Source organism: Miniopterus schreibersii, assembly GCF_964146895.1.
Source record: "Miniopterus schreibersii genome assembly, chromosome: 15".
Classification (NCBI taxonomy): Eukaryota; Metazoa; Chordata; class Mammalia; order Chiroptera; family Miniopteridae; genus Miniopterus; species Miniopterus schreibersii.
In genome coordinates this window covers 22,649,082-22,667,414 of record NC_138115.1, presented here as the reverse complement: position 1 = coordinate 22,667,414, position 18,333 = coordinate 22,649,082, and the positions used below count along the sequence as shown (strand labels likewise).

The 18,333-nt window shown below is 39.5% G+C and overlaps 1 protein-coding gene across 1 annotated transcript in view; it reads right to left on the bottom strand.

The window, feature by feature from the left end:
• Window positions 1-18,333, bottom strand: part of SYN2 (synapsin II) — a 124,811-nt gene that overhangs the window by 42,248 nt on the left and 64,230 nt on the right. The window contains exons 2-4 of the mRNA XM_081160031.1: window positions 4,568-4,625; window positions 2,985-3,076; window positions 655-811 (exon numbers count right to left, since the gene is read on the bottom strand). Of these exons, the coding sequence (XP_081016157.1) occupies window positions 655-811; window positions 2,985-3,076; window positions 4,568-4,625 (307 nt within the window). The remainder of the gene's footprint in view (window positions 1-654; window positions 812-2,984; window positions 3,077-4,567; window positions 4,626-18,333) is intronic.

Here is an 18,333-nt window from a genome sequence, read left to right as displayed (position 1 = left end):
TCTCTGTAAAAAGTGATAATAATTATAATAATCTTCCTTGTAAGGTTATTGTGAGGATTAAATAAAATTAAATAGGAAAATCTCAGAAGTTGGCACCATATACTCCTTACTTTCCTTTTTTAGTTTTCATATATCTACCATGAACGGTGGAGATTTGATGATCTCTAAGGGCACTTCCAGCTCATATAAATGTCTGATTCATATGTTTATAGATAAATATGATTTTGAGGTTGTTAAAACACTTGGTAAGACATCTGTCACTAACACCCCTCTGAGATGGATCATTCCATTGATCCCCACAGGCCTCAGGCCTTTCTAATAGTTAGACCATTCAAAGGCAAGAAACAGGTATTTTTATTGTTGCATCCTATGGCTGAGGGCAGAGTTTACAGACTTGTAAGGGCTTCTACACAGAATCTTGGTGTGACTTTGTTGTGAGGCCAAAGGTCCACTGTGCAGCTAAGGTGCCCCGGCCAATGATGATAATGTTTTCTTAAGAGAGTCTACCCTTCCCGTGCCCCAGCTGAAGCTCTGCCTACATCCTTTCAGATGGTGCCTACTGCATCTTCTTTACCAGTGGTCCCTGCTGGGGGACTGGGAGATATAGGACCTGGATCCTACCCTTTTACCTGGGGGGAAGGGGACCTCACTTACCACCCATGGCTTGTCACAGAAGTTGTAAATGGATTCAAGTGAGTTGATGCTGGGGAGGCCTGCATACTGCATGCCAATGATCAAGTGGCGGAAGTCCTCATTCTCCGCCATGCCAAATGCATGCTGCCGGATAAGCACGAAGTCTGGCCGGAAGGACCTGGTAAGAGTGTAGAGGCAAATTTGCCATTAACAAGCACCTTAGGTTATACATCACCTTGTCTCCCATTTCCAAAGCCCAAGACAAAGAAGGGGCCTTAGGGGCCACCTGGTCCAAGTCCCTTATTTTACTATTATGTATTCTTTATAAACTAGAAATGAAGTATCATGGCACATCTCAAAGGAGATTTGAGAAACATATTTCTAAAATGCCCTTATTCCTCTGGGTTAAGCACTGAGTTTTTCTAAGCTACAAATGCCCTCAGGAGGGAAGAAACACTTTTAGATCCTCACACCTTAAGTGAAAAAGAATTTTCCCTGTCACTATGGGGCAATATAAAAGCTGAAGCTCTTTGCGGCTCTGGAATTGGTGTTCCAGGGGGGTCCCAGCAACACTGTCCTGTTTTGACTCCATAAAGCTGCTCCTTAAAATAGGCAATGCCCTTATCAGGCCCCCAGGAGAGCAAGAGTTCGGTCTGGCTGAGACCAGATGCCAGACTTCCCAATGTTATTCTTCCAAAGCGGACACTAGGGAGAGGTGCAAATATTTTTTTTGCAGAACTGAGGTTGAGCAATGGCTACAGGAAGCACTGAGAGTACAGAACGTTCCCATGCATGGGGAGGCTCCCTGCATTTCACCTCTAGCCAGCAAAAGCTCTTAGCCACAGCTGCTCCACAGGACCAGGGCCCCTGTCTTCGTGCCCTTACTCTTGAGGAACCTCATATTCTCAGAGACTCAATTCGGTGGCAGCATCCACCCTCAAGGCTCTAGTACTTGGCAGTTTCACACCATATGCAATGATCTACCTGGTTCTCTGCCCAGGCACTCATCCAACCTCCACCTACAGCTCTAACCCCACCCAGGCTCAAAGATCAATCTTTTAAAGTGGGACTGGAGCCCTCCTCAGTCACTCAGGAGACTTAGCATCAAGTGCTTGAGCTGTTCTGACCTCCTAGTTCCCCAGTTTTGGGAAACTGGCTCCAGCTCTATGCCTAAAATCAAACCTTATGTCCCAGTTATAGGAATTAAGCCCTAGACTTGTGGCCAGCTCTTAAGTTTCTATACTGGTACCTGGAAGGGCCTGCCTTATTCTTGCCAGATTCCTCCCGGCACCCTGTCACCACCTGCTTGTGTGCAGGCATCCCTATGACTCACTCTACCTGCAGCTTGAGAAACCCATTATCTCTCTTGTAGGATCTCCCCGATCTCCCTCCCATATGGACGGACATCTCTTTCCCTGTCCTCCTCCTTAGTCTCCAGGGTGGACGAACTCAGGATGGACAAGCTCACATTTCCTGTTGTTAGATTCCAGGCACCTGAGTTTTACCTTTCCTGTCACTGGCCCAGTTCCTATTGGACACTGGAGGCCTCATGTCAGGGTACTGCAGATTGATACAGGGAACAGAGTGAAGTGAAGACTCTTCCTGGAGCAAGATTCTGACATCTGAAAACCTGAAGCCACACTGAGCCCCTGTAAGAATAATACTTTTCCCCCAATCTGGAATTCTTATCACCTCCCTCACAGAAATGTTGTATTACATTTGATCACATCTGTAAATGCACAGCACACTACCTGGCATGTAAGTGCTCTGTAATTGAAAATTTTCTTCCACCCACAATGTCCCTTCTGACTCTAGGTTTTCCTATCAGAGTTATGAGTTCCCAGGGATGAGGAATATAGAAAGAACACAGGACTAGGAGTTAAGAGAATTCACATAGAACACAGGGCTCTGCTACCAACTCACTGAGTGAATCTAAGCAAATCAATGTAAAATAGGAGGTTGAACTAGATCAGAGGTTTTCACACTTCTTTTTTTTAAAGCAATAGAATCCCTATTTCCAGGGAAAATATATGCAGAGATAAAAGCACAGAGCTGCACTGGCTGAAGTGGGGCTGAAGTCCTGGAACCCCTCTAACAGGAATCCATTTACCTCTAAGTAAGCTCTTAGTCCATGAAGCTTTCTCTACCACTGGACTATGAGCTCCCTGAGGCAGGAGCTGGTTTTTCTGCCTTCCTGTACCACTTCTGCACAGCACACATCATTAAGTTCTATACACTATACATAGCGCTATTATCCCACTCCAACACTTGATTTTGAAACTGCCTCTGCAAGCCAGAGATGGTAACTCTGGAGACAGTGACAGTAACCCCGAGGTGAGAAAGGACCTTACCGGACAACCTTTGTGCCATTCCGGAATACCTGCATATCCACAGCACAGGTCCCATCTGCATGGGCCACCAGGTTGAGCTCTGAAAATTCTGCCTGGAAAATAACAGTAGGGATTAGGAAGGTAATTTCATGTTTTGTGTTTTTTACTATGGTACAAAAAGTAAATAAGAATAACAGTAGAGGAATAAGTCCATAGTCCTAACTTTGCCAAGTCCTCCACATAGCAACAACAGCAACAACATCCCATTGCCAAACATTTTATTTACAGTTTTCAAAGCATTTTCACAAACTGATCTCATCTAACTCATAGCAACTCTATGAGACAGGAAGAACAGAGATAAGGAGCAGGTAAGCGACTTTTCTAGACAAAAACAAAACAAAAAACTTATTGTTGGCAGTGACAGGAGCAAAACTCAGGTCTTCAGACTCCCAGCCCAGCATCCTTAGTGCTGCCTCTCTGAGAGCAGGAACGTGAACCAGGGAAAACATGCCCTTTATCAGTTTCAACATAAAAGCACTATGTTTTAGACTAGGCAACTGAGTTTTAATTCTGCTCTACCCCCAACTAGCTGCATATGACATTAGGCAAATTACTGATACTCTCTGGAGGGAAAGTTTCTCCCATGTATAAAATGGGAAAAACTTTGCCCTGGTTGGGTGGCTCAGTTGGTTGGAGTGTCATCCTGTACACCAAAGGGTTGTGGGTTCAATTCCCAGTCAGGGCACATACCTAGGTTGTGGGTTCGATCCCCAGTTGGGGTGCACATGGGAGGCAACTGATTAATCGATCTCTCTCTGCCCGCCTTCCTCTCTCTCTAAGAATCAATAAAAACATATCCTTGGGTAAGGATTTAAAAAGAGAGAAAATTTTGATCAACACTGCCTATCTAACAACTTATTTTAAGATCTGAATACAATGCAATTATGGATAGGAAAGTACTCTGTAAATCACAGCATACTGTGTAAGGAATGATGAGTAACTTCTATTATTACATAGAAAATACATGCATTGTTTAAACTGCACGCCCCTTCCCTCTCTACCCAAATGGATCTAATTTCTATTTATCATGAAGCAAAGAATAGAGGAAGATTAAAAAATGAGCCTTTCAGAACTTCACTGCATTAAAACAAGGAGGTGTTCTTTTCTAAGTTCTCTCTGAAGTGTAGCCTCAAGCCCAGAGTAGTCACCACTGGAGGCCACAAACCTGAATGGCAAACGTGTACTACCCAGGAATTACATGCCACCAATAACATGGAGCTGTGGCCAGTGTCCTGGGAAGACATTCCTCTAAGGTTTTCCTCAGCAGGAGAACTTTGCACTGCATGAGGACCCTAAGAGCCACACTATTTACCTCTCTATGGACACCAGAACCATGATAAAAAGTTGGAGAAATGGAAAGATACAGCCTTCAGGACTATGTTCCATAGAAAGAAAAGCCCTGGGGAAAGGGTGGGGTTGAGGAGATAGCCTGGAACCCAGTGAGGGGCACTGTACTCCACTCAGCAGAACTAGATGGTTCACTCTGGAATGACAAGAGGGATTGATGATGATGCAGATGCAGCTCTGGGCTTCAGACTGATTACCTGTTCCACTTTGATATCATAATCTCCAAGGACTTTTTTGCCCCGAAAGCACTTGGTCCTGGAATTAGAAAACACACACACACAAACAAATTAGGCTTGTACAAGTGTTTGAGGTCAGAAATTCACTATCACAAAGAAGAGCCTACAGGAGACAGAACCCCAGAATGATAGTCAAGAGACTTGGGTTAGGGTTAGAGCCTAATTTTGTGATTGAGAGCCTCAAGCAAACCTCTACCCCTCCTTTATATGTTTCAACTTACCCACCTATAAAATAAATCAAAGCACCTTTTCACTCTCAGGTTTTGTAATTTTATAACATCTCTGGTCTTTTGGGTACCAAAGAAATCTAAAAGTAGGAATTTCCCTAATATTATTCCTGGTAAAGACAAAGTCAATCTTCTATAGCTTCCTTATTTTCCCCCATTTGGTATTTCACTTTGATTTTCTAGTTGGTTTCCACCTTTGGAATTTTACTTTTAAAGAAACTTATCAATTTGCTTCTTCATACCCATACTTCCAAAAAGAATGTGAGGCTACCAGGAAGAAAAAAAAAAAAAAAGAGAGAGAGAAAGAGAGAGAAAGAGAGAAGCTTGCTGAGTAAAGCTACTATAATTGAACATAAAACCTATCCTGTATTTCTGAGCAGTCAAGAAAATGAGTCAAGCCCTGGCTGGCTAGCTCAGTTGGTGAGAGTGTCGTCCCAGTACACCAAGGTTGTGGGTTCGATCCCTGGTCAGGGCACATACAAGAATCAACCAATGAATGCACCAATAAGTGGAACAACAAATTGATGTTTCTCTCTCTCCCTCCCTTCCTACTCCCCCTGCCCCAAGTCAAGAAATAATTTTTTTAAAAAGAAAGAAAGAAAATGAGTCAAGCTGCAGTACAATATTTATTATCTTCCCATTTTGTCATGGGTCTGGAGGAACCTCACATTAATGCATTAATGGCTTCAAAGCCTCTTGTAAACAGACTGTGTTGTGCTTATATTTATGTCCATTCCTGCTTTGTCCTTAACCTATCCTCCCTGCCATAAGATTTTCCTATCTGCATACTTAGGCTGGTTCTCCATTCGTAAGAAGTGTCTTTCCATACTGCCTGTTAGCTTGGCTTGCTTTCCCAGTGCTTGAAATTTCAAATTAGCATGTTTCAGTGGAGATTTTCTATAAGTACCTCTCCAAAATAAAGGAATAAATTAACATATTGGGCATCAAGTTCTAAGAACTGTGTATTAGTTACTTTCAAGAACATCTCATTTAATCCTCTTAACAATTTATGAGATAGGTAAAAAGGTCTTCATTTTTGAGATGAGGAAACCAAGATTCAGAGGAGGAAAATGGCATATTCTAGGTTGTAGGGCAAGTAAGTGACAGAGCAAGTATTCACACCCACGTCTGAGTCCAGAGCCCTTTTCACTGCATACTCCTGTCTCCCTCTGTTGATTCATTCTTTCATCTTTACTCCCACCATTACAAAAACTGACGTGTCATGTGTGCTGCATTGCATGTTTTTCCCCCCATTTTCCTTCTTCCGCTCAAAAGGAACTTGATGTTGTGAGCACTAGAGTTCCACTACGAATACTTCCTACCCTGGTTCCTGTGAACTACCCAGGACGAGGCCAAGCTATTTCCTTTCCTCTGGGTTCTGGAACAGCCCGTTCTAGGAAGTTGTCATTTGTCCTATCCAAATCCCTGGCCACCCTCAAATTGCTCCTCAGAGGCACTCAGCCATCCTGGAGCTGAATCACTGAAGTCTATCCCCCCACCTCTGCCCTAATTCCTTACTAAGCTTCATCAGTTTGCTTCCAGGACCCTGTTCAACATTCATAGTTCAGCAAGCCCCTTGGGCAAGGGGCCTGTAGCATATCCTGTCCCTTTGGCTTCTGTTCCATCTTATTTCTGGGTTTAAATAATAGTCTATGCATGGCACTATTACTACTCTGCAGATCTTGGACTCTGTAGGTCTTTGTCTAGGACTATAAAAAAGAGGAACTAGAATAAATGACCCATGGGGTTCCTTTTTTGTGTTGGTTAGGTGTGCTACCTTGTTACCATCAATGCTTTTTGGATGCTTCCTCCCATTTTCCATCTCAAAATAGCTCTCCTTCTATGAGGTAAGTCTCAGAGATATTAACAGTAACTCCTTATTCTGTATGATGCCTTGTATCTTCAAAGTACATTCCTTGCCTTATTTATTCTTTACAACTCTGTGAAGTAGCCAGAACAGATAGTGCTGTCCATTTGACCAAAGGAGAAACTGAAACCCAGAGCAGTCAAATAATATGCCCAGATCAGAGAAAAGTTCTTAAGAGTTAAACTTAGAACTAAGAGTTTACATCTAGGTGCTTATATGCTGCCAAGTTTTTTAAATCACTCATTTATTTTGTGTGTTTGAACACTAATATTGAAGCGTATTTATAGATTCTGGCTCAGTTTATCTGCCACTTCCTGCACCTGCCCATTGACCAAGTTGGCTAATGATACTGTTTTCATGCCTTCTCCCCACCCCCACCTCTCCAATTATCTTAATGCCTTTTCCTTAAGGTAATTTGTCCTGTAAGAAATCTTAGTCTGTATTTCCTGGCTCCAGGTCACTGACCTCTCTTGGCTGAGCTACAATCTTATAAAAAAGGAGGCAAGATGGCAGAAGGATGGGGCATAAAGCCTTCTTCTATAGAATGAGCACATTCTCCTAGGTGTTAGCCTTTGGATGTTTCGGTTCCAGGTATTTTCATGAAAAATTTTGTAGCTTACAAGCAAGCGACAGAAGTACTTCCTGATACTAAGAGCACTGTTAGGAGACAGTGTGCTAGAATCTAGAAGGGTTCTGGATCACAGGGCTCTGGAATCACAGTCTGGGTGGGAATCCTAGATGTGCCTTTTCCTGGCTATGCGACCTTAGGCAAATGGTTTAAATTAAAAAAAAAAAAAAAAATATATATATATATATATATATATATGGTATGTCATATAGTTAAGTCACTCAAAGAGTACATCAAAGCATAAAACAAAATAAATTTCCCCTTCCCCATTCCTCTCTCATCACACATACTCCCCATTATCAATGCAAGCATATCCTTCTATTGTGGGGAAAATGTGTACATATATCTGCATATATGTACATATATATGTGTGTGTGTGTGTGTGTTTCAATATGCATATGGCATTATGCTACATAAACTCTAGTTTTTGAACTTTGATTTTTACTGCACGTACAAATACATCTTAGTGATATGCTTTCTCACATATTGATGGACCTCTTTCTTAATAGTTGTATGAAATTCCATTTGAAGGTCATACAATAATTTAACCAATATTTGTTGGTGAACATTTAGATCTTCAGTTTACTGAGTTGCTTATGCTATTACAGTGTTACAGTGGCTTACATTTAAGAATATATCCATAGAATAAAGATTTTCTTTTTTTCCAGCTTTATTATAGTATAATTAACAAATAAAGTTGTATATATTTAAAGTGTACACCATAATGATTTGATATACATATACTTTGTGAAATGGTATTACCACAATCAAGTTAATTAACACATCAATCCCATAACATAGTTACCATTTGTGTGTGTGTGTGTGTTGAGAACCCTTAAAATTTACTCAGCAAATTTCAAGTACATATACAGTATTATTAACTATACTAATAATGTTGTACATTAGGACAAATAAATTATTGCAGGATTGCTGGTACAAGGAATAGACAGTTACAGTTTCCACACTCCCCCAACCCAAGAAAAAGATTACAGCACCCTCCCTAGTGTTTGAAAGTTTGAAAAAGTTATTTCACCTCTCTGAGCACCCCCCCCCCCCCGCCCTGACACACACACACGTAGTCACTTGCAGAAGTTGGGCACAAAAAAATGCTCAGTAAGAACTTTCTGACTAGCAGTCTTGTCAAATCAATCCAAATTCACCCCCTTGTGCTCAGTCCTAAGCAGAACCCAAGATGTACATCCTTGAAACACAGACTAAAAATACCTACGGGTGCCTGTGTTGTCAATTTCCCCCTATTGTGACATTTTCTTAACAAGCCTAGCAGCTGAGGATGTATGTGAGTTTAATGGCTTGCAGTTTCCTTGATGGACCATCTCCCCTTATTGCTAAAATGAGTAGAGGCTTCTAGATTTAACTCTTCTTACTCAAGGTACTGAATACCCTCATCAATTCCCAGCTACCTGACAACTAGGGCTTGTGAGGCTGAGGAGCATGATTTCAGAGACTTCTCTGCTAGGGCTCCCTCAAAACTTGGCCCAATCTAGGCAAACCCCAGCTCAAATGCCCCCTTTTATGCATGGGAGGAGGGAAAAAGGCCTAGAAACAGGAGCCCGGGAAACCGAGTTCAGGCTTAGTTCCACCACTTCTCAGCTCTGTGATTTTGGGCAAGTAACTGCCTCTCTGAGCTTCAGTTTCCTCATACATAAAATAGAGCTAATAATAGTGAATATTCACTATGTACTAACCACTATTCTAAGTATTTTATGTATTTCACCCTCATTTAATAATAACTGACTCACAGGTTGTAGTGAAGACTTAATGAGGCCAGATGAGAAGAACTGACATTAAAGTGTTGGAAAATCTGTAATGCTATGCAAATATGAAGTACTGTTAGCAAAATGCAACAAACATTTATGTACCAGATATTATTGCTGTTTTACTATTACCATAGCCAACATGGCTTCTTCCTCTTCTGAACTTTCACCCCACTTATTGTCTGCTCATATTCAGCTCATAGCATCATCACCTGATACCACCTTTTAAGCTTAGTTGTCTAAAAGTCTGTGACACCCCTCTCCCACCCCCAGCCTCATACCACCAGATTATATAATAATGCTCCAAAGCAAGGAACATCCATATGTGAGCCCTGGGTTTTCCAGAACATTTTGGATGTTAAATATTGATTATGTCCTGTTTTCAGATTATATGCTCTGAGCTAAGAAAACCCTGCACAAATATAATCATTATATCTATAAATTTCCAACTCCTTCACCAAGCTGTGTACTTAGTTCACAATCAGAGCTTGCTTATTGACTGGAGATGTTAGGAGTGATGGTTTTGGCTGGACAAATGTAGAAAACCAGAAGAGGCTACTGTCAGGATTCAGTGGACTGGGTCCATCTCTGTAGGCCCAGCCATCTTCTCCTCTGTTCTTGCATGTCCATATCCGAGGGTGTCATGCTTTTTCTTCTCTATCCTTACATACATGATAATTTGTTCTCAATCTCCATCCAACTGAAACTTAAGGACCTAAAAACAGCCTAGAGGATAAATCCTCCCTAGAAGGCTGAGGTTTACACAAGGATCAAAACCTCCAGCTAGAAGATGAAAGCACTAATAATGCATTTGCAGGTTCCAGAAGGCACTTAGGGAGGAGAAGGCTTTCTTAGAGCTCTGGAAATTAGCACAGAGTAAATATTTAGCATTGGTCTGGACATTTATCTTTAACAAGGTGCTTAGTCTCTGGCTCTCACTGTCTCTAACTCAGGCCTCGTTTCTTCAGCCTAGCATCTTTAGGTATCAATAAGTCAGGAAATAAACTAGAAATAGTAGAGTATACCTATTTCTCACCCTACACGCAAAGGGTAAAATCAGGACTGCTGGCCTTGAAGAGAATTTGTGAGCATCTGCTGCCACCCACTGGTAAAATGTGGACTGCAGACATGCTGCAGTCCCAGCTCACCCACCCACTTAGGCAAATCAAGGGCCAGACTCTACTGGCCCAGGGACATCCCTCCAGGTGCTTATTTGCAGCTTTGACAAACTGTGCCTGAAAATTAACAGCTTCTTCTAAAAAGTGTGTGTCTACACACCCCAACCTAGATAGCTGGCTTTATGAAATCTGTAGAAAAAGGGGCTGTGGCTTGTCAGTAACAATTTACTGAGCACCCAGTGGTAGGTGCTGGAAATGGAAAAATGCATTAGCAGTTGCCAAGTAGAGAAAGCACAATCTAGAAAAAGAGACCAATATCCATATGGGTAATTGCTAAGGTCCCTTTCAGCTCTTGGGATTTATAACTAGTATTCACATTCTCACCTTTCAATCTTTTCCTTTAAAAATATTTACAACACAACTAAAACAACAAAAAAAGTTTCACATAGCTCAGAAAGACATACAGTGAAAAGTAAGTTTCCTGTACCTTCTTTTCTTTTCTTTTCTTTTTTTCTTTTTTATTGAATTTATTGAGGTGACATTGGTTAACAAAATTACACAGGTTTCAGGTGTACAATTCTACAACACATCATCTGTACACTGTGTTGTGTGTTCAGTATCCCAAGTCTCCATCCATCCCCCCATACTCTCTTCCACTTCCTCCTCCCCCAAGTTTCCCCTACCTTCAAAAAGCTCACAGGTGAGTGGAGAGCAGCATAAATAAAATATCTTAATACAGGGTGTATAAGCTGTAGCAGGAGTACAAGCAAGGGACTGTGGGAACTCCAAAGGAGGGAGTTCTCACTGTCTGGAGAAGTCTGGGAAGGCTGAGTTTTGAGTAGGAATCTGCCACATAAGAAGGAGGAAGCAGGATTGAAAGGTGACTGCAAAGGCACAATGGCCATTGGAGCACAGAGCAAGGCAGTAGACCAGCTGACTGCAGGGGAGGGCACTGTGGGGTAAGCAGTGAGAGCCGAGTCTCCTAAGAAAGAAAAGAGACAGACTGGCGAAGGGTTTCAAATGTCAGGCTGAGTAGCTGGGACTTAATAGCTAGCCCCCAAATTTTTTCAAAAATCTTTTTATTATGAAAAACGTCTATCCTCAATCATTATCAACATTTTGCCAATCTTTTTCATCTATCACCCTCAACTATTGTTGCTGAGACTATTGTTTGAGTTTTTTAAGGCAAATCCCAAATAACATGTCATTTCTCCTGTACATTTTTGAGCGTTATCTTTAACTGAAAACAACTTAAAAAATTTTTATTGTGGCAACACAAATTTGCCATTTTAACCATTTTTAAGTGTACAATTAAGTGGCATTAAGTACATTCATGATGCTGTGCAACCATCATCACTATTTCCAAAACTTTTTCATCATCCCAAACAGAAACTCTGTAGCCATTAAGCAATAACTGCCCATTCCTCTCTCCCCTCAGTTTCTGATAACCTCTCATCTACTATCTTTCTATGAATTTGCCAATCATAGGGTAATGACTTCTTAATAATTAATTATTATTTAATAATTAATAATAATTTAAAAATCTTTATTGAGTCTATACAGGCATATCTTGTTTTATTGTGCTTTGCAGATAACTGCATTTTCATCAAGGCAAGATCCCCCACCAGGAAAATGAAGGCTCAGATGATGATGGTTGGTATTATTTAGCAATAAAGTATTTTTTAAAAATATATCTTTATTGAATTCAGAGAGAGGAATAGAGAGAGAGAGAGAGAGAGAATCAGTGATTAAAGAGTCATCACTGATCTGCTGCCTCCTGCATGCCCCTAACTGGGGATCGAGCCCACAACCCGGGCATGTCCCCTGACCGGGAATCGAACCTCCATCTCCTGGATCCTAGGTTGATGCTCAACCGCTGAGCCATGCATGGCTGGGCAGCAATAAAGTATTTTTAAATTAATGAATGTATGTTGGTTTTTTAGATATAATGCTAATGCACACTTAACAGACTATAGTATGGTATAAACAAAACTTTCACATGCATAGGAAAACTAAATAATTTGTGCAATTTGCTTTATTGCAATATTCATTTTATTGCTGTGGTCTAGAACTAAACCCACAATATTTCTGAGGTGTGCCGGTATTCAAGTTTTCCCAATTGTCTCCAAATATACTATCAAAGATTTTAAGCAGAAAGGTGGCATGATCAGATGCGCCTAAGATCTGAGAGACCATTTTGTCTGTAACGCATAAGAAACTGATGGGAGTGAACCAGGGCTCAAGGTCATTTAGAAGCTGGTGCAATAACTAGACTTTAGGACTTGCTGTTTTACTGGTACATGGCAAAGCAATAGCTATTGGACAGCAATTCAATTGATCATTTGATTGATTCGGCTTAGGAACTTATAATCTAGCTGGGAAATGACAGTGATATTTAAAAATAGGATTTAATGAAGTATTAGGAAGTGGTATGGATTCGTACTATAGATGTTCTGGAACAGTGACACAAATGAGACCTAAAATAGTCAGGTAGGACCTTACACTGGTTAAAGGGCTTCTTGTTTAAAATTTGGACTTGTTATCAAATTCATGAACCATAAAACTTTCAGTACATGGAGAAATGTCTGTTATGGGTAAGTGGTTTAGGAATAAGAAAGAATAGAAAGAAGTGAACACTTCTGGGTAAAGGCAACATCCTGTGGCTTGTCCTTTATATTATTAATTCAGTGATTGAGTTGTTAAACCAAATGCTCTGCAACAAAAGCACTTCTTAGATAGAAAGCAAGCTGCATGGTGTCTTAGTTAACATTCATATAAATGATCTGGAAGAGAATGCATGGGAAAATTGCCAAGTTTGCAGATGGCATTCAGCTCTTCCAGGGATTAAAATGCCAAGATGATTAGGGATAAACTAAAAGATGAAGTGGCCGTGGGCAGAAAAGTGGCAGAGGAGTTTTAATGTGACTAAGTGTAAGAAAACATATTCAGGGGAAATTATCTTATCAGAGGATCATGAGTGTTCAACTACAATCCAGCAAAGGAACCTAAAATAACATAAAATTGTTTTCTTAAGACATCAGTCCTATGAGATGTGACAGACAAAACACAAAAAAATCAAGAAAGTGAAAGGTGAAAAATGTTGGTTATCATCATAAAGTTTATTGGAAATCCAACATTAAGGGTTTCTTACACTCTGACCTCATCTTGTCCAAGCCTTAGTACTTTCATACTGTATTTGTGATACAGACTATTAGGTCTACTTATCTACATACAAATGACATGATAAAAGTAGAAATAGCACCTCTCCCCCCCACCACCAAAAAAAATAACACAATGAAAAGGCTGAAATAATAAGTCGTTTTTCCAGTCTGTAAGGTTAAATATCCACAAGGATCAGAAGAATGTGAAGAAGGGAAAGAGAACATTGAGTGACTGTATACTTCATTCATCCCAGATAATCAACTTAATCTCACAATATTTCATGCCTTACAGGAATGTCATCTCAGTGTGTTACTGGTTTTATAGGAAAATGAGGCTCAGATAAATTAAGTGACACGTTTAATAGTAGCAGTAAGTAGGTGGAAGAGCTAGCTGGTAAAATTAAATTTCAGCGCTTCTGATGATCAGATTTAGAGACTGTATATACTTCATTAGATGGGGACTCTGCTCTATTCACTTTCGTATTCTCAATACCTGTCCTACTGTTTGACACATAGTAGATGTTCAGGAAATGTTTATAGGGTTATTGAACTGAATACAGCTAGACATTTGGAGTTTAATATCAGAGAGGGCAATCATGTACAATCTGATAGAGTACCAAGCTTGTAGATCTCTGATGATATCAACTTAGTCCTCTGGAGTTTATAAAATTTATGAGATCCCTTAAGAAAGACAACAATCTCAAGGTCCTGAAAATGACAAATTACTGAGTAAACACCCCAGCTGTGACTTCGGTTGGGAACAGCAAATCACTTTTTCTGAGCAGATTTTATGAAAGTCTCTATTTTGGGGAATAATTAAATGACGCACTATCACAAGATAACGAGATTATCAAATACAGAAAAGAGAAAAAAAAAGAATCCTGTATGTCAGAAGAACACATGATAGGAAGATTGGATGCATTTGTTTGTAATTATAGTGGAGCTACAGAACAGAATGCTTTGGAGTCATAGGACTGATTCTCTTTCCATGACTGGCTTATAAAATTAAATCAGGCTTATTTGATATTGGAGCAAAGTAGGTCAGTTATAAAGTGTGCTTTGGACAAACACTGAGAAAATATAATTTTCAAAAGATATGGATTTATTTTATGCCAGACAAATAGGGTTCCTAGCATTGAAAAATATCCAAGTTTAACTCCAGTGTAGGGTCACATCATACCCATAATCACCACTATCATCAAAGCTACACATTTCCATCCAGCAGTCTAGATACAAAGAAATGTCCTTTATGATTAGGCCTCACCATGTATTTCAAATTTATCTTCCACTATTTCCCTCCTGCAAGACTGCTGTAGTCTTTATGTGAATTAGAAAAAAGCACCCCTTCCTCCAGGTGGACACACTCCTGAACCAGGATACTTGGCTTGGAAAGCAGAATGTGGGGCTGTGTTTCATCCTCCACTTGTATCCTCAGTCAATACCCTTGTGCTGTGGACAACCTGAAGAAGCAAATTCAGGAACCCTTCCCTACTACCATTCAGACCCCGAATAGTACTATTACCTCAATCTCCCATTCAGACACTGTTTCCAAACTACCTCTTGTCAAACTAATGCCTCTGTGCATTGGTCCACTTAGAAATCACCCCTTTCTCACAGTAGCCAAGATACGGAAACAATCTAAATGTTTGTCGATGGACAAATGGATATGGATATAGAAAATGTGATACATGCATACATACATACACATATGAAAATGAAATACTCAGCCTTAAGAAAAGAAGGGAATCCTGCCATTTGCAACAATGGGGATAAATCTGGAGGACATTGTGCTAAGTGAAATAAGCCAGACACAGAAAGGTAAATATTGCACAATCTCATTTATCTGTAAATCTAAAATAGTCAAACTCAGAAGCAGAAAGTGGGATAGTGGTTGTCAGGGGCTAAGGGAAGGGGAAATGAGGAGTGTTGGTCAAAGAATCTAAAGTTTCAGTTAGGTAAGATGAATGCGTTTTGGAGATCTCATGTACAGCATGGTGATGATAGTTAACAATACTGTATTGTATACTTGAAATTTGCCAAGAATTCCCAGCACCAGGAAAAAGAAAAAAAAAAAAAAAGGTGCTCTTAACAACTTTTTATGCATCTATTGAGATCATGTTTTTCTTATTAAATTTGCTGATGTGGTGAATTACATTAATTGATATTCAAATGTTATATGAAACTTGAGTTCCTGGGATGAACCCCATTGGGTCACGATGCATGATCCTTTTTATATATCATAGGATCCAATTTGCTAAAATGCCGTAAAAATTGTTGTGTCTATGTTTATTGGGGATTTTGGTTTGTGGTTTTCTTTTCTTATGGTGTCTTTGGTTTGGTGTCAGAATGACGCTGGCTACATGGAACATGTTGGAAAGTAAGAGCTTTTGTGAAGCTTGTATTTTCTTTACAATAAATGGGAGAATTCAGCTGTGAAGCAATCTTAGGTTTTCTACTTTTTTTTCCAGCCTTTGGATCCAGGAATAAATCTTTATCATATAATGTTCTTTTTAAGACTCCATTAGTTAATATGTTACAAAGAATGATTGCATCTAGATTTGTAATTGGAATGGGACAAAAATCATTTTCTCATTGCTCTTATCCAAATTATTGCCAAGGTTATTCTAGCCTGAAGAAAACTGGATGGATATTTTCTGGTACAAATTGTATGAATTACCTTCCCATGTATCCTAAAACCTATTAAAGATCACTTTTGAGGTAATATTTTTTTAAAAGTAAAAGGAATCACCTCTCTCCTCATTAAGGTCCAAAACAAGTTCCGCCTCCTTTATAAAATCTTCCCTGTACTCTCCTCTTGCAGTGGTTTCTCCTTCCTCTGAAAGCTTAGTGTGAAACTCATTCAGTTGTTGCTGTCAATAGACCCAGCTTAGTATCATCCACTGATTTCTCATTTACATATAAACTGCTAAGCATTATGGAAGCATAAGAAAGTTTTATTTGTTTTTATCACTTTACTGACTTATTGCTTTACTTTGTGAGACAGCATCACCAGGGCACAGTTCACATAGCAAATTGCAGGAAGGTAATAAAAAAAGAGTTCTTCCTGGCTGGAGTGGCTCAGTTGGTTGAGCAGCATCCCATGCACCAAAGGGATGTTGGTTTGATTCCCTGTCGGTGCATATATCTGGGTTTTGGGTTTGATTATCAGTCGGGGAGTATACAGAAGGCAACCGATGGATGTCTCTCTCTCTCTCTCTCTCTCTCTCTCTCTCTAAGCATGTCCCTGAGTGAGGATTAAATTTTTTTAAAAAGTGTTCTCCCCTCATTCTGTTCTCATTAGCAAAGGAGTCTTGACCCTCTTTTCCTGGTCCAAGTGCAAACTACCATGGCTGGTATTACCAGCTTACTCACCACCATGGTTCTTCAGAAACATCCTTTTACCTCAAGGCAACACTTTGGATTTCCAAATCCAAACCCAGGTGGCACATTCCATTCTACAATTTTCCAACTGGCAACAATTCAGGGAGAGATGTTATTCATTAGAATAGGCACTAGTGACTGAATTTTGGCAGGCTGGGACAACTGGCACTGTCCTAGAAGAGACATTCCACAAGCTCCTAGTTACACCCCAGTTTAGCAACATGGAACCACACATGTTCTAAATGAAAAAATGAACCTTAGATACTATCCTCTCATTTTTATACAAGAAATTGAGGCTTAAAGAGGAAAAGTTGTCCAAGGTCATGTGGTGGGAACCCTGTGGGAACACTGATCTCTTATCAACCCAATGGTCTTTTTGTTATGCCAAGTTTAGTCCAGAATCGATCTGGATAAAAGCTCATGCCTTAGTACAAAAGTGCAATGATACATGGTGCTGTTCTGACTCTCTTCTGCTCAATGAATTTGTTCATCCTTTCAATTACTTCTAATGATCCACTGAAATGCTTTTCACATTCAATAAGCCCCCAAAAATGTAGTTTTAAAAACCAACCCAAACTGACTTTCCTGAAAACCTAGTGTTTGGATACATTCCTTTGAAATGGAGTCTATTATTCAGTGCTGTTACAATAAAATGCATTCTGTAAACCTTTTAAAATATTCTCATCATTTACTCAATAACAAAGATTCATTAGATTAGGTACCTTCTATTTGTCCAGCAGTATGCAAAGCACTGGTTAGCAGGGTAGGGCAAGTAAAGACTATAGACTTTGTGCCACTCTGGCACAAAGAATAATAAAAATAAAAGTGTTAACAGAAGTACAGTAGCTTACTAATCCCAGAATCCAAGCACCAGAATTATATTAACTACAGTAAAATTAATAATAGCTAGTATTTGTTAAGTACTTAGTAAGCACTAGTTACTGTGCTGACTTTACACATCTTATTCAATTAATCCTCACATCAATCAAATAAAGGAGGTAGCATTATCTCATAATCTTACAGATAAAATAGATAGTATAGATAAGGTAATCTTACAGCAAAGACGCAGAGAGATTAACTTGTTCAAAGTCTTATAACTAAAGTGTGGTGGATTCAGGATTCGAGATCATACAAACTAACTCCAGAACAAATCTTATTAACCACTTCACACTACTTCTAAAATATGGAATTATTAAAAAAGAATTTTAAAAGAGGATTCTTTTTTTTTAAATCTCACAATGTACTAATAATTTTCTAAAATATTCACTTTTATGAGTGCTTTTCTATTTTAATTTTGGATTAAATAAAATTTTATAATAAAAAACAATTGAGATAGCAATTTCTATTACTATTTTAAAATGGCTTCCTAAGAAGTATGACTTTGTCAACATAAGAAATATCCAAACCTGTAAAGAATTTTCATGAGTTTATCTGAGCCAAACTGACAACATTGCCCAGAAGCAAGATCTCAGGTGCTCTAGAGAATGAATTTTGCAGTTTCTTTTATGCGTTTGAAATTAAAGAGGGAACATAAGGAAGATTACATGAAGGTGGGAGAAAGCAAGGTATA